The sequence below is a fragment of the Ostrinia nubilalis genome, chromosome 17 (assembly GCF_963855985.1).
Source record: "Ostrinia nubilalis chromosome 17, ilOstNubi1.1, whole genome shotgun sequence".
Taxonomy (NCBI): domain Eukaryota; kingdom Metazoa; phylum Arthropoda; class Insecta; order Lepidoptera; family Crambidae; genus Ostrinia; species Ostrinia nubilalis.
This window is the reverse complement of record NC_087104.1, coordinates 1,158,956-1,176,127: the sequence shown is the minus strand read 5'-3', so window position 1 is coordinate 1,176,127 and position 17,172 is coordinate 1,158,956. Positions and strand designations below refer to the sequence as shown.

Below are 17,172 nucleotides of genomic sequence, written 5' to 3'. Positions count from 1 at the left end.
GGCTGTGCGTGACCGCAGCTGCGCGAATGGCACTGCTGCCAGTTCACAGGCCAGGTAAGAGCGCAGGAAGCATGAAGGCTGGGGTGCAATAGGCAGGATGTACTGAGGCCAGTGACCAGGAGGTGGAAATTAGGCTAGAGGACACGTAGCGCAGAGATCAGGGCTCGACTTACTGGCAACGCGCGATTGAGCGGACGAGCCAAAGCTGTGCCTGACCACAGCTGCGCTAACGGTACAGCGGCGAGCTCTCAGGCCAGGTAAGAGCGCAGGAAGCATGAAGGCTGGGGTGCAATAGGCAGGATGTACTGAGGCCAGTGACCAGAAGGGGAAGCAATATGCTAGAGGACACGTTGCCCAGAGATCAGGGCTAGACAAAGTCAAAGTCAAAATTTCTTTATTTGTTTGGACTAATAAATAGTTCTTACAAATCGTCATTTTGCTCTTAAGGAGCCTCTACATGTCTCATAATCTTTTTACCCTACCAGCGCTTCGAGACCAACATTTGGCAAGTGCTGAGAAGAAGCGCCGCAACAAACTCAGTCACCACTGTCTGCCGGTTAATATAAATAAATAGAAATAGTAGTAGTAGGTACATTCGATTCAGGAGCAGTTCACTGAATTTACCATGCATTCTTGTATGGTGTATCTTATAAGAATGGGTATACAAGATTGCGTGGTATATTAAACAAGGTAGTGACGTGCTAATATCTAGACTTACATATTAAGATACTAGTAGAAATGACTCGCATACATAAATTTGAATAACTTGGATTGACCAGTCCCCGAAAGCAGCGCCTGTTCACAGACATGACGAGTGAACCAGCCATCGCTTCACTCGACCATATTAGAGGGAATGTAACGACCCGCCTCACTACGCCACCACCCCAGACTTACTGGCAACGCGCGATTGAGCGTACGAACCAAGGCTGTACGCGACCGCAGCTGCGCGAACGGGACTGCGGCGAGCTCTCAGGCCAGGTAAGAGCGCTGGAAGCATGAAGGCTGGGGTGCAATAGGCTGGATGTACTGAGGCCAGTGACCAGAAGGGGCAATAAGGCTAGAGGACAGGGGACATGTTGCACCGATATCAGGGCTAGACTCACGGGCAACGCGCGACTGAGCGGACTCAATACTCAATTCTTTATTGCATCCATAATGTTACAGAGGTAGTATGTATGGTTTTATAAGATACAATTATGGACCCTGTCGGGCATAGCATTCTACGAGCCAAAGCTGTGCGCGACCGGAGTTGTGCTAATGGCACCACGGCCAGCTCACAGGCAAAGTAAGCGCGCAATAGGTATGGAGACAGGGAGTAGGTTCAGGGGAAACTGAGGACGAAGGGCATAAGGCTCTAAGGCTGGTGAATAGCGGGCAAAGAGGCTGGAGGCTACAGGAAACGTTGCGCAGAGATCAGGGCGCGACTTACTGGCAACGCGCGATTGAGCGTACGAGCCAAGGCTGTGCGCGATTGGAGTTGTGCCAATGGCACCGCAGCCAGCTCTCAGGCCAGGTAAGAGTGCAGGAAGCATGAAGGCTGGGGTGCAATAGGCAGGATGTACTGAGGCCAGTGACCAGGAGGGGGCAATAAGGCTAGAGGACAGGGGACCAGGAGGAGACAATTAGGCTAGAGGACAGGGGACACATTGCGCAGAGATCAGAGCTAGACTCACGGGCAACGTGCGCACCAAGGCTGTTGCCAGCTCGCAGGCCAGGTAAGCGTGCAATAGGTATGGAGGCAGGGAGTAGGTTCAGGGGAAACTGAGGACGAAGGGCATAAGGCTCTAAGGCTGGTGAATAGCGGGCAAAGAGGCTGGAGGACAGGAGACACTTTGCGCAGAGATCAGGGCTAGACTTACTGGCAACGCGCGCCTGAGCGTACGGGCCAAAGCCGTGCGCGACCGGAGTTGTGCCAATGGCACCGCAGCCAGCTCACAGGCAAGGTGAGCCAAGAATACCTACAAAGTGTTAATGAAGTTCTGCGTTTCATACCCAGTGGAAGCAGCTTGAGGAGACTCGCTTCCACCTTCGGCCTGATCATCACTTTCAACAGGTGAGATGCAGGCCAAGGAACTTCTTCAATGTAAATAAAAAAAATATAATTTCGTGATTCTGCAGTGCTGAAACTGCTGAATGAATGATGACTTGAATTTTTCAATGCGTGTATGTTGCGTTATAACAACATTAACGCATTATATGTTGGGTATTTATATTTCGTTTTAATTTTTCAGCGACGAAGTTATCATCAATATCACAGTAGACCCAGAGGGAGTGCCGGTTCAAGAACACAAATCTATATTGCTTTGCGGCAAAGGTACGTCTTTTTAACTCATTCATTGAGTACCTACTTACTTACAAGTTTAAAGGTAATTTTTAATTGTATATTTTTTTCAGGCAGTATAGAGTCTAGCCAGTCTGAAGTGTCTTGGACTTGGCCACCCATCCAACCCGTACCTGGAACTGAGTCCCTCACTGTGTGGGCAATCGGTGACGTCACAGGCCCTCTACTAGCTGTAAGTGTACCTGCTTACACAAGTAAAAAAAGTTTATGAAGGTATTTTTAACAAAAATATAGGTTGACAATAGTGACTGAGTTTCTTGCGCTGCTTCTTCTCAGCACTGGCCCATTTATTGTCCTGAAGCAGTGGTAGGGTTAATACTGGGACGTGTAAAGTGCTTTTTTTAAGCCTATTTACAGAAATAGTTAAATGAGTTTTATGAGTTTTTAAACACCAATTTTATTATAATCCAGGACGCAGATTCCCTAGTGACGCTTCCACGCGGTTGTGGCGAACAGAATATGGCGCGACTTGCCACCAACTTACTGGCGCTTTCGCAGCTCGACCCCGCCGGCGCGCCCGCCGCTACCGCCAAGCTACACGTGGCCAGAGGTCAGTGCACTCTTGATAAAAAATTCTACAGTACAGTATAACGTACAGCCTCCGCCTTTTCAAAGGACTGCACCTAGTAGAAGTACACAAGTGAAAGCACATCAGACTCTACTATGTTTTTTCTAGAAAGTTAACTTGCAACTCCCAGCTTCCTAAAAAGTGCGCTGCTCAGCCCTGACAAGGATATTAGTACTTAAGCCCACTAAAACCTGCAAAATAGTTCCGTCATCGCCTGAGTGGCGGTGACGAGTATCCGACCGAAGATTTCCGCAACACCACCGGCGATAAACACCTAAACAGCAGGCCCTGCACGCTCCTCTTGCGGAGGGAACTACGTAAGACCAGTGTTAAGCCCGATGTGCTAACATTCGAGTTACTAAAATAATATCACCTAATAATCATGTTTGTCATGTATGTCACCTAACAATCAGGGCTGGAAGACGTAGCGAGAGCTGGCCTCCTACTAGGTGGACCGACGATCTGGTAAAGAGCCTGGATGCGGGCAGCGCAGGACCGTGCATTGTGGAAAACCTTGGAGGAGGCCTTTGTCCAGCAGTGGACATCATTTGGCTGAAACGAACGAATCATGTTTCACGGCTCTGGATACAAGCCTTTTTAAGCCAGATCTCAACTCGATGTACCATTATCTTACTACAGACAACAAAACTAAAGCCCGGTCTGTGAGCACGTAGAATTTTGTCCAATGACCCCAAGCTACCCATCCTTATCGCTCGCGCGTAATTGTATTGCTGTCGCGACTGTGCGACGCGCGCCCGCAGTGAGTGTGCGAGCGCGACAGCAACATAATACGCGCGAGCGATACGGATGGGTAGCTTGGGGTCATTGGACAAAATTCTACGTGCTCACAGACCAGACTATAGTCTTACCACAGAATAATAATAAGTACTACGTACAGAAGTTTTACTTCGCGAAGGTATTTAAAAAAATGTATGCTCAATGTCATTAACAATATGGTGTAATTTAGCTTGTCTCAAGAGTCAAGCACCATTTTGTTGACAAACGTCAGTGATCGGCACTGCGCCGAAGCTATAGGGCTGACTTCGGTAAAATGATGTGACGTGAGGTGCCAAACTGCGGAAAATGGCGGAGGAAATACATTATCATGAATAAAATTAACTACTTATTTACCTCTCAGTGTCTTGAGGCAACTTAAAAAAGTACATTCTTTGTTTTTATTATTATTTAGGCAGTTAAACACTGCACAGTATTTAGTACACCATTTTCTTTATTTTCTTCCATCATACTCAAGAATACGCGTGCGTGAGTCAATGTTCGCTCGTATGTGAGGCCTTGTCAAATAGTATCCTGTAGGTGGGCCATCGTGCGTGTTTTGTTTTCGATGTAAACTCGCGGAGATGAACAGGCCTGGTCTTACTAACATGCTTGTGCGCAGGGTTCACGCGGCAGCTGCAGTATGCGCACGCTCGCGGCGGGTTCAGCGCCTTCGGGCCGGCCGACGCAACGCCTTCCACCTGGCTTACGGCTTTCGCACTGCGCTACCTGAGGAGAGCCCACCAGGTACTTAGTTCCTTCTCTATTGTGTTTTTTGTTTCCGATAGCTCTTATAGAAGAAAGAAAGAAAGAAAATACATTAATTTATTTGGCACACTAAAAGCAGAAAATTACGGAACCTAAACGTGTTGTATAAATTAATTTGAAAATTATGCCAAATAGGCTTCCACTCGAATGCCGCAGTTGTTCGCATGGTTTTTAGTGATCGCCTGATTGCAATGGTGGAGAGACGCAGGTAAACATTTGAAAAACAAGACGCAACTGAGCATTGAGGCACCTACCTACTTATGTTGTTCTCATTCCTAGAAAAAAATCCTTTAATGTACTTAACCATCCAAAATCCTATCTACCTTCATCGTCATCATCATTTCAGCCATTAGGACGTCCACTGCTGAACATAGGCTTCCCCCAATGATTTCCACAGTGGCCGGTTGGTAGCGGCCTGCAACTGCATCCAGTGCCTTTATGAGGTCAGCGGTCCACCTTGTGGGTGGACGTCCTATACTGCGCCGTATCTACCTTTGTCGCGTCATTTTTTGGTCAAGCTGTAGATCCTGTTTACACAGGAGTTGCAGTGGTGAGAACGAGAGATGGGAATAGTCCCGTAGACCTTCGTTACTAAAAAAGCTGAAAGTTTCTCAGCATGAAATCATGACTTGAGAGTTTTTTTCTGCGATTTCATTAATTGAATTTGATTGGTGAGTCAATCAATTAGATTCTGGTTTAATAATTCGAGGTAGAAAAACTCTCATCAGCAATGCTTTATTTTCTTTGCAGATCTTAACGCCTGGACTACCAGTGCCTCCAGCTATAGAGCGAGCTGAGCGCTGGCTCCTGGACCAGCAAATGGAAAATGGATGCTTTAGAAATGAAGGACAGGTGTTCCACAAAGAATTGAGGGTAAGCTTTTAACATAGTTTTGAATTTCTTTTTTACCCACCTAGCAGTAGTTTAGTACCTTTAGTAGTAAAAGTGCCTTTGGTAGACATAAAATACAAATAGTGCAACTATTATGGCATAGGTCTAAGTACCCACCAGATGGAAATGGTCGAACCCAATGCGTCTTTCAGTCCGTAGTCGCCATTCGAGAATCTTCTTGTATTTATTTATTTATTAGGTACACCAACAAAGGTACATATTACAGTTCAGACATTTTAACATGGTTAACACATGATACTACATGATGACCTCAATTACAGGTATACACTTGGGGATCTTCGGTTCTGTATGACTGTGACAAGCCTTACCACCACTGTGACCACTTAATACACTTATTTGTATTTTTTTTCACAGGGAGGCCTCAACGAAGAAGGCGAGATCGCCAGCGTGGCTTTAACCGCCTACGTCATCGCCTCATTAGTCGAGAGTACCGCTCCCCTCCCAGCCAGAGTGCTACGAAACACTCTGTCATGCCTGCGAGCCCTTCCTCCGATGAAGGCTCGCACTCCTACCAGAGTGTATGCCCATGCTCTGTTAGGATATACGTTTATGAGGCTGAGGAGCTACGAAGATGAGCTGAGAAAGGTAAGATGTAGCATAGAGAGTAGCTTGTCACAAGAAGGTCTCAACGAACAAGGCGAGTCAGCGTGTTATTAACCGCCTACGTCATCACTTACGTAGAGAACAGCTTGCCACAGGGAAGTCTCAAAGAAGAAAGCGACAGCGTGGCTTTGACTGCCTACGTCATCGCCTCATTAGTCGAGAGTACCGCTCCCCTCCCAGCCAGATTGTTACGAGTACGAAACACTCTGTCATGCCACCGTGTTCTCCCGCCGATGAAGGCTCGTACTCCTACCAGATTGTATGCCCATGCTTTACTTGGGTATACCTTTATGAGGCTGAGGAGCTACGAAGATGAGCTTAGAAAGGTAAGATAATATTTTTTTTATTATATTTTATTTATTTATATTAGGGAAACAAACAATTTTGATATACAGACAAATAATCACACAAAGACAGAAATATTATATAAATGAAGAACAGCTTGCCACATCAGGTCTCAACGAAGGAGGCAAGATCGCCAGCATGGCTTTATCTGCCTACCTACGTCATCGCCTCACTCATCGAGAGTACCGCGTACTGTGTCACTGTCAACAATGCCCTATTTCGCATCTGGCCATCAAAGCATGAGATTACGTACTATAAGGGATCCTCAGCTAAAAAATTTAAAACTACTTAAATTGATTTTGTATGCACTATTTTTATAGAGCAATGAAGCGAGTCTTGTATGGGACAGCAAGGAAGCGGTCGGCGCGGGACTGAAAGAAGAGGAAGAGTTGGGCGAGCTGATGGAACTGCTCAAGATCGCTCGTAGGAACGGTGACTACGTGTGGTGGGAAACCAGTGAGTGAACTATTCTACTGCTGCTTCTTTTGTGCCAGAAGCACTGCGTAGCCTGGGCATAGCCAGGTCATTCCTGTCGTATTCCCAGTGGCCTTAGCTTGGTCTTCATTTATTCAGAAACTTGGCCTGCAGCAATAAGGCAAAAGGAGTCAACTAGTAATTTGGCTTGGCAGCACCAGGTGCATTTTTTTTCACAAAAGATTATTAGAATTATCAATTTGTATAAATTTGTATTGCACAAATTACTAATAGTCCCGTTAGCCCCTCGTATTAAGCTAAATAAGCTTGTGTTACGAGTAGGCTCACCACAATAGTCGAGTGGCGGTGGGATTTGAACCCGCGTTCTTAGGATCTCAAGTCGGCCAGTCCGACCCATTCACCGTTCGGCTATCGTGGCTATAGAATCTTCTCTTTATGTTCACTTGAACTTTGAGGATTGTCCTTTGATCCAGCTACTAGTCTTCTTTTTTTCCAGCAAAAAAAATATGTTGAATAAAACATTTTGTTTCCAGGTAGCCTCTCCACATCAATAGAAGCCACAGGCTACGCTCTCCTAGCTCTATCGTACTGCCCATCATCACTACGCGCCACCAGCTGTGCAGTAGACGCTCGCGCCGCTACGCGCTGGCTGTCTTCGCATAGAAGCTTCGCCGGGGGCTTTCTGTCCACTCAGGTCAGTGTTGAAGTGTCTCAGAAACTGCTCAGAGAAATATTACCAGTTCTAGAAATCTAACTATTAACGTAACTTCCATAGTAGTAATAGAATGTCGTCCATATACATAATAGTCCAACAGTAAAGCCCATTCTTCAGGACTTTTATAAGCAGCAATGCAAACTTTCTTGTGGTGGGGAGAACCCTAAACCATTTGGCATGCGTGAGAAATGTACGTATCCTCCATTTGCCTCTGGTAGGTACACAGTCACACTGTTAACTATCCATTTCCATTTTTGCACTCGCTCTAATCAAATGGTGTGATTCTTTGCGATAAAACGAGATGACATGACTGGCGATGGGCAGTTAACACTGTTTCCGATAGTAGGTACATTAGAGAGCGTCATTTTCAAACAGTAAAGGCTGATGATGAATCATGAAATTCTATCGTGTGTGATACAACTAAGATCACTATAACTTTCAGGACACTCTAGTAGCCTTAGAAGCTCTAACAGCATGGTCGTCAGTGCAGCCACCACCAGCAGCCAACCTGACCGTGAGAGTGCGTTCTGGCGATGCCAAGCCAACTCTCCTGCACCCGGGGGGCAAAGTGCCGGATATGGTCAAGATGACCGCCAGTGGTCAGCTAGACGTAGCGGTTGAAGGTTAGTCATGCACTTACATTGCTTCTAAATCTAATTGTGCTCACCATTTTGAAGGCCTTGCAGCCCCTAGCGTATGCCAGTCTCACCGTGAGGGTCAGCCAACCTTCTTATACCCGGGAGGCAAAATGCCCGACATGGTCAAGGATAGTTGCCAGTGCGCAGCTGGATTTGACGTTTGAAGGTCAGTGCACTTACACCAAAGCATTTTAATCTGATACTCTTTAGTACTCAGGGGACAAATTACCTGATGTGAAGATGGCTGCCAGTGGTCAACTACACGTGGTGGTTAAAGGTTAGTGCACTTACACCATAGGATCTTAATCTGATTTAGTGGAAGCTATGACGATGTGCAGTGCAGCCACCATTATCTGTCAAACTGACCGTGAGAGTGCGCTCTGGTGACGCCAAGCCAAGTCTCCTGCACCCGGGGGGCAAAGTGCCGGATATGGTCAAGATGACTGCCAGTGGTCAACTAGATGTGGCGGTTGAAGGTCAGTGCACTTAGACGTAGGATCATAATCTGATTTAGTGGAAGCTCTTACAGCATGAGAGTGCGCTCTGGAGATGCCAAGCCAAGTCTCCTGCACCCGGGAGGAAAAGTGCCGGATATGGTCAAGATGACCGCCAGTGGTCAACTAGACGTGGCGGTTGAAGGTCAGTGCACTTAGACGTAGGATCATAATCTGATTTAGTGGAAGCTCTTACAGCATGAGAGTGCGCTCTGGCGATGCCAAGCCAACTCTCCTGCACCCGGGGGGCAAAGTGCCGGATATGGTCAAGATGACCGCCAGTGGTCAACTAGACGTGGCGGTTGAAGGTCAGTGCACTTAGACGTAGGATCATAATCTGATTTAGTGGAAGCTCTTACAGCATGAGAGTGCGCTCTGGCGATGCCAAGCCAACTCTCCTGCACCCGGGGGGCAAAGTGCCGGATATGGTCAAGATGACCGCCAGTGGTCAACTAGACGTGGCGGTTGAAGGTCACTGCACTTAGACGTAGGATCATAATCTGATTTAGTGGAAGCTCTTACAGCATGAGAGTGCGCTCTGGCGATGCCAAGCCAACTCTCCTGCACCCGGGGGGCAAAGTGCCGGATATGGTCAAGATGACCGCCAGTGGTCAACTAGACGTGGCGGTTGAAGGTCAGTGCACTTAGACGTAGGATCATAATCTGATTTAGTGGAAGCTCTTACAGCATGAGAGTGCGCTCTGGCGATGCCAAGCCAACTCTCCTGCACCCGGGGGGCAAAGTGCCGGATATGGTCAAGATGACCGCCAGTGGTCAACTAGACGTGGCGGTTGAAGGTCACTGCACTTAGACGTAGGATCATAATCTGATTTAGTGGAAGCTCTTACAGCATGAGAGTGCGCTCTGGCGATGCCATGCCAAGTCTCCTGCACCCGGGAGGCAAAGTGCCGGATATGGTCAAGATGACCGCTAGTGGTCAACTGGACGTAGCGGTTGAAGGTTAGTCATGCACTGAAATTGCTTCTAAATCTAATTGTGCTCACCATCCTGAAAGCCTTGCAGCCCCTAGCGCTTGCCAGTCTCACCGTGCGGGTCAGTCAACCTTCTTGTACCCGGGAGGCAAAATTCCCGACATGGTCAAGGATAGTTGCCAGTGCGCAGCTGGGTTTGACGGTTGAAGGTCAGTGCACTTACACCAAAGCATTTTAATCTGATACTCTTTAGTACTCAGGGGACAAATTACCTGATGTGAAGATGGCTGCCAGTGGTCAACTACACGTGGTGGTTAAAGGTTAGTGCACTTACACCATAGGATCTTAATCTGATTTAGTGGAAGCTATGACGATGTGCAGTGCAGCCACCATTATCTGTCAACCTGACTGTGAGAGTGCGCTCTGGCGACGCCAAGCCTACCCTCCTGCACCCGGGAGGCAAAGTGCCGGATATGGTCAAAATGACCGCCAGTGGTCAACTAGACGTGGCGGTTGAAGGTCAGTGTACTTACAGCATAGGATCTTAATCTGATTTAGAGGACGTTCTAACGGCGTCGTCGTTAGTGTATCCGTCACCACCAGCCAACTGACAGTGAGAGTCCGTTCCGGTGACACCAAGTCAACTCTCCTACACCCGAGAGGCAAAGTACCTGATATGGTGAAGTTGGCTGCCAGTGGTTAAATGGTGAAGATGACTGCCAGGGGTCAACTAGACATGGCGGTTGAAGGTCAGTGCACTTAGACTATAGGATCTTAATCTGATTTAGTGGAAGCTCTGACGGCGCGTAGGACTTCAAGCCAACTCTTTAGTACCCAGGGAATGAAGTACCTGATATTATTATGGTGAAAGATGGCTGTTAATGCATAGCTAGATGAAGCTGTTGAAGGTCGTCGGGTGGTCGACAGTGAACAAGAGGTACAGAATGAACCAGAAAAATAACTTGGAAACGCGACGTTGCCATTTGGTGCACATTACAGTAGGCTAGCCTCTAAGAATCCAAACCTGATTTTGCTGATCGTCTAATTTGCTCCATCGTTTTTTTTCCCGTTTATTTTTACCCGCTAACTACCAAATGCCCTGAACACACTGAGCAAGTTGGAACATCGCTAAGACTCATTACTATATCTTTCACACCAGGCACCGGCTGCGCCCTTATCCAAGCAACGCGCTCGCACCACAGCGCGGGCTCGGACCGCGACCTGGACAAGCGGCTGTCGGTGCAGGCTTCTGTATCTACCGACGGCAGCTTCGATTGCGACGCTTCTGGCAACAACTGTTTCTGCGCCGCTGTCGTGGAGGTGAGCTGATACTAGTAATGCCTGCGACTGTACGACGGGCGCCCGCAGTGAGTGTGCGAGCGCGACAGCAACATAATTACGCGCGAGCGATAAGGATGGGTAGCTTGGGGTCATTGGACAAAATTCTACGTGCTCACGGACCAGGCTTTAGTACCTAGAGCAGTGCTTCCCTAAGTGGAAGGGAGGTGCAAAGACCTGACTGTAGGAGGACGCGGGCCATCTGTGTAATAGGCAGGAAAGTTCTTGAGTGGCGACCACGAGCCGAAAGACGTAGCGTGGGCAGGCCTCCCACTAGGTGGACCGACGATCTGGTGAAGGTCGCGGGAGGTGCCTGGATGCGGGCGGGGCAGAACCGGTCTTTGTGGAAATCCTTGGGGGCGGCCTTTGTCCAGCAGTAGACGTCTTTCGACTGAAACGAACGAACGAACGAGGATAGCGGGCGCGGAATTTTTTTTATGGTCGAAAGGGGGCGCGTCTCAATTAAGTTAGGGAACCCCTGACCTAGAGTGTACCTGTAGGGCCCTCACTACACCAGGCGCGATGGTCCGAGTCACCTGCTCGCACCACAGCGCGGGCTCGGACCGCGACCTGGACAAGCGACTATCTGTCCAGGCTTCTGTATCTACCGACGGCAGCTTCGACTGCGACGCTTTCTGCGCTGCTGTTGTAGAGGTGAGCTGATACTAGTAGTACCTAGAGTGGACCTGTAGGGCTCTCACTACACCAGGCGCGATGGTCCGAGTCATTTGCTTCACTAGTACCTAGAACAGTGGTTCCCTAAGTGGAGGGGACCTTTGAAGGGGGGCGCGGGTCATCTGTGTAGTTAAGTATAAAAAACCTGCGACCGCTGAGAGAATGCATTCCAGACTGCTCGATTCGACTAATAAACAATCTGGACTGGTGGATGGAGGGGCGCGGAAATTTTTATGGTCGAAAAGGGGTGCGTCTCAAATAAGTTAAGGAACCCCTGACCTAGAGTGAACCTGTAGGGCCCTCACTAAACCAGGCGCGATGGTCCGAGTCACTTGCTCGCACCACAGCGCGGGCTCGGACCGCGACCTGGACAAGCGGCTGTCGGTGCAGGCTTCTGTCTCCACCGACGGCAGCTTCGACTGCGACGCTTCTGGCAACAACTGCTTCTGTACCGCTGTTGTAGAGGTGAGCTGATGCTAGCACCTAGAATGGACCTGTAGGGCTCTCACTATACCAGACACGATTTAGAACACGAAGGTTTTAAACCTTTGTTTGTCACCTGTCATCCGCTTTGCAATGGAGGGAAGTCGAACCTTAATTTCGAACTCCTCCTATGTTCTTCTGATTAATTTCGTTGCGGGTCCAATGACAGTTTAACTTTCCCCCGGGACAAACTTGACCTTCATTGGTTGGGTTTTTTGTGGCGGTCAAGCTGTAGATCCTGGCTACACAGGAGTTGCAGTGGTGGGAACGAGAGGTGGGAATAGTCCCGTAGTATGGCGACTGACGGCAACCACGGACCGGAAGACGTAATATGCAGCTTCTCCCTAGGTGGACCAGTAGGATATTTTATCTTTCTTAAATACGATTTTTTTTTATTCATAACAACCGCATCGTTCGTTCGTTCGTTTCAGCCAAATGACGTCCACTGCTGGACAAAGGCCTCCTCCAAGGTTTTCCACAATGCACGGTCCTGCGCTGCCCGCATCCAGGCTCTTCCCGCGACCTTTACCAGATCGTCGGTCCACCTAGTAGGAGGCCTGCCCGCGCTACGTCTTCCAGCCCGTGGTCGCCACTCGAGAACTTTTCTGCCCCAACGGCCATCGTCTCTACGAGCTATGTACCCCCCGTGTTTTAGCAATTCTGCGAGCTATGTCGGTCACTTTGGTTCTCCTGCGGACCGCATCGTACCTGGTGTTAAATGAGATGCAGTCTAGAATCTAGGTACATTTACCCTGTATTCACTCTCGCCTTTAAGGATGGTTTTTACAGCGAGAAAAGTTCGAATAATTCCGGGAAAACCCTAAAAAAACTCGAAACTTTATCCCTAAGGGGATAAAACGGGTTCCAAGCGTACGAAGTCGCGGGCGACGAATCCTCCAAATAATTTAAAAGCGAATTTCTGTCTGTTGTCTCTCCTAGAATTATTTGCATCATACATTACATTACCAGAGTAAATACAAATGAGAGTAGGTCATCTTCATAGAAACGCACCGAGCGCGGTTTGTATGTGAGCGCGCCAATACGTATGCGGCGCGCACGCACACACTGACAAAATTCAGCGCACCTCCCCGCTAATCCACGATAAATTTCGTCAGTGTGTGCGTGCGCGCCGCATACGTATTGGCGCGCTCACATACAAACCGCGCTCGGTGCGTTTCTATGAAGATGACCTACTCATTTGTATTTACTCTGACATTACTCATCGTCGCCTGTGTCAGGCGTGCGTGGTGTGGGCGGGCGCGTTCCCGGCGATGGCGCTGCTGGAGCTGGCGCTGCCGGCCGGCTTCGGCGCCGACGCGCCGCGCCTCTACGCGCAGCGCACGCAAGACCACGCGCGTGAGTATACGCTACCCACCATTAAATAAATAAATAAAAAATAAAAATAAAATCTTTTTATTTACTTTTACAAGCAGGTATTTACATTAATCTGAGGCTGGGGCCTACCTAGTAAGTATATGGATATACCTGTGGCAGGAGGCCCCGCTCTTCTTACACTGGTTACGATAATTTAAGTACATAGGTAATCTTTAACACTAGTATGCAAAATAAATCATCTTTTTAGATTTCAGTAGAAGTTTTTTACAGAAGCAAATTCTTACAATTTTTAAATATTTAAATAACGGTCGATTCTCACTGTTTGTAAGTGTACATGCGTGCATGTGTGTGTGTGTGTGTGTGTGTGTGTGTGTGTGTGTGTGAGTTTGTGTGCGATGGGTAGCCCTACGATTTTAATCTTGGGATCGGTTTTTAAAGACCATTATAGTTATACCAAACTCTATCATAGAGACAAATACTTAGACTTAAGCTTCAACCACACCAACGCGTGCAGATCGCTATCGCCGGCGCGATCAAAGGCCAATGACAGGTCTCGCGACCCATGACAGTTCATGCGACCTGTCATTGGCCTTTGATCGATCGTGACATCTGCACGCGTTGGTGTGGTTGAAGCATTACGCCCGTATTCACAAACATTACTATGAGCTCTCACAGTGCGTGGTGACACACGAACCAATCACAGAGCCCTATGCGTTCAATTTGCTGCTTCATTTAAGCAAGTATCGCGTGTATAAGGGCGTATGTACTTGTATCTACTTATACCATTCATTCCTTCGCCTCAAAGTTTTTATCATAATCATAACTTAATTACTAAAAGGAATGTCTATGAACAAACGATTATTTATCTATGGCTTAACTAAAACTCAGTTTAACAGTTTATTTTACAGCAAAAATGAAAAACACGCCTTGTTTAAAACCGTGAATATTACATCTATTAAAATTATGTTCCTAGTTCTACGCCGGATAGAACTCGCACCAAACGGCGGACGAGCCACCCTGTATCTCGGCACGCGCGATGGCACGAGCCCGGCACGCGGCGGCCACGCGTGCTTCAGCGTGCACGCCGTGGGGCCGCGCGCGCGCACACGCCCCGCCCACGTGCGCGTCATCGATTACTATGCGCCCACTGCCAACGATACTCAGGTAACAGAGAGAACCTTGTTCTTGATTGTATACTTGAGGGCATTGCCAGCCGCCCCGGGTGCCAAGCATCAGGGGGTGACACAAGTCGCGCAGATTAGTACTCACTGGCACATCTGCATGGCAAATCTGCGGTCTATGACATGATGTCTATGGCGATTGTCTTTCAATCTTCGAATCGGTAGGTAACCTCAAAATCCTGGGGGGTACCAAGGGGTGCCTTAGGTGACGGGGGGAGGGGGTTATCGCCCCGGGTGCCAACCCATGCTACGCCACCACTGGGCATTGCTCCGTCATTTTCTAAGCTACAGGTCATATAATGCACGCATCTAGACACTCTTCACCAGATCGTCAGCCCAACTAGGGGGGATGTCGTGCCATAGCGCGCGCACCCGCTCCGTGCGCGTCATCAACTACTACGTGAATACCGCCAGCCAACGACACGCAGGTAACTAAGAGAGCCTTGTTCTTGATTGGATATTGCTTCGCCATTCTGAAACAGGTCCTGGTCCCGCATCCAGATGCTTCCCGCAACCAACCAAGCAACTTAATCATCTATCCAATTTGTGGGGAACCCAAGATGGATAGCCATAGCGCGCGTGCATGCCGTGGGGCCGCGCGCGCGCACCCGCCCAGCGCACGTGCGCGTCATCGACTACTATGCGCCCACCGCCAACGATACTCAGGTAACAGAGAGAACCTTGTTCTTGATTGGATATCTGAGGGCATTGCTCCGTCATTCCTGAAACTACAAATCCTGGGCTACTTACTCGGTTCCATAAGCTTCCCTTTCTCACAATCTTCACCAGATACATATTACATCGTCATAAACTACTACGTGCCCACCGCCAATGACACGCAGGTACCTCCACAGCTGAGAACCTTGTCTTTGATTGGTTATCTGAGGGGCCCCGCCATTTCTGAAACAACAGATCCTGGGCTGCCGGTATCCAGATGCTTCCCGTAACAAACCTTCACCAGATCATCTGATCAATTTGGGGGAAATGTCTTGCCGTAGCGCGCGCACCCGCCCCGCCCACGTGCGCGTCATCATTCATCATCGTCACTGCCAACGACACGCAGGTACTTAACTAAGAGAGCCTTATCCTTGATTATGTAATATCAGATGGTGTTAGGGGTCCTTACAGATATTAGTAGGAAATAAAATAGCGAACTGTATAAAAATAGGTGCTGTAATTCTCACCAGCCTAATTACAATAAATGAGGGTTTTCGCGTATGAAAGATCCGCTAGATGGCGGGACGTGGATGTGGGGTCTGACTGCTGCGTGATTGGTGGATTTTGACATATCTGTCAATGTCATGTCAAAAATAACCAATCATGCAGCATTTGGACCTCGCGTCTACGCTACGTATTGCCATCTGGCGGATTTTTCATACGCGAAAACCCTCATTATCAAGATACGCGGTATTCGTGCGTCGACGGTGGTGTCCCAAGGCGAGTGTAATAATAATAATAATAATAATAAATTCTTTATTGTATAACTTATTTGACAGTTTAAACTCTAGGCTAATCTTATGCTACAAAAGGTAAAATTATACATGTGCCTGAACTAGGAAATTTATTCCTGTATCTCAGGCGAAATAAAGGCTTAACTATACTTTAATTAACTATCATTAGCAAAATACATATTAATATTATACATAAATAATCCACTTACATACAAATTATATTTATACTAAAAATTTAAATCTATACACATTAAGCAAAATCTAAGAATTAAAATCATTTATTATGGTTACAGTGTGCTACTTAATATTGCTTACTGAGCGTTTTCTATTACATACGGCAGTGTCTGTGTCAACAAAAATAATAATTTACGAGTACAATGATTTCGGTTTTAAGGTTAGTAGAACAGTCTGTGATCGGCAATTTTGCGGTTATTTACTAATATTATAAATGGAACTAAATTGAATACATTATCTAAGTCAGAAATTATCCTACCTATCTAATAATAAATAATAACTATAACACAAATAACTCGCAGGTAGCCCTTAAGCGCCTTCATAATCTATGGAGTTAATGTATCTTGTTTCTGCAAGTTTTTTAGCAGGGCATTCAGCGTCACCTGTCTTGTGATTGTTGGGCTTTTTGAAGTGTAAGCAGGTCGCACATTTTGATGGCTCGTCCTTTGTCGTGCAGTCCTTCAGCGCGTGACCCACTTCTCCGCAGTGGCCGCAGGTCATGGTGGCCTCCCGACACGTCTTAGCAGCATGTCCATACTGCTGACACTTGAAGCACCTTGTCACCAGAGTGAAATCTCTTACAGGGCACGAGGACCAATTCACAAAAACTCGGTCATTTGTTATTATGGTCTTTCGTATTTGAGCTGAGACTTCTAGGATATAATTGCAGGTTTCAGCATCTTTCTTACCTGATTTATGACTTAGCTTAACAGATGACATAAATGCTTCAAATGATGTATTTGGTAGTTTCTCGGCTAAGTTTTGATGGTAAATGCATTTAAAAACCTCATTTTCTTGCATAGAAGCAGGAACTCCGAGTACAATCATCCTGGGTTTCCGTTTATTTGTCTCGTCTATAGTAAGGCCAGAGGTTTTTAATTGCGCCGATTGCTTCAGCTTTTCAATGTCATCTTTTGAGTCGGTGCTGATGATGACGCCGCCATTTCTAG

At 47.5% G+C, this 17,172-nt stretch overlaps 1 protein-coding gene across 1 annotated transcript in view; it reads left to right on the top strand.

The window, feature by feature from the left end:
- LOC135080147 (alpha-2-macroglobulin-like protein 1) overlaps nucleotides 1–8,752 on the top strand; it is a 32,787-nt gene extending 24,035 nt beyond the window's left edge. Inside the window, exons 18-29 of the mRNA XM_063974832.1 lie at nucleotides 29–54; nucleotides 2,232–2,314; nucleotides 2,395–2,513; nucleotides 2,753–2,891; nucleotides 4,306–4,430; nucleotides 5,202–5,324; nucleotides 5,718–5,948; nucleotides 6,632–6,767; nucleotides 7,280–7,440; nucleotides 7,904–8,084; nucleotides 8,438–8,575; nucleotides 8,649–8,752. Of these exons, the coding sequence (XP_063830902.1) occupies nucleotides 29–54; nucleotides 2,232–2,314; nucleotides 2,395–2,513; nucleotides 2,753–2,891; nucleotides 4,306–4,430; nucleotides 5,202–5,324; nucleotides 5,718–5,948; nucleotides 6,632–6,767; nucleotides 7,280–7,440; nucleotides 7,904–8,084; nucleotides 8,438–8,575; nucleotides 8,649–8,752 (1,566 nt within the window). The remainder of the gene's footprint in view (nucleotides 1–28; nucleotides 55–2,231; nucleotides 2,315–2,394; nucleotides 2,514–2,752; nucleotides 2,892–4,305; nucleotides 4,431–5,201; nucleotides 5,325–5,717; nucleotides 5,949–6,631; nucleotides 6,768–7,279; nucleotides 7,441–7,903; nucleotides 8,085–8,437; nucleotides 8,576–8,648) is intronic.
- Nucleotides 8,753–17,172: the final 8,420 nt, after the last annotated feature.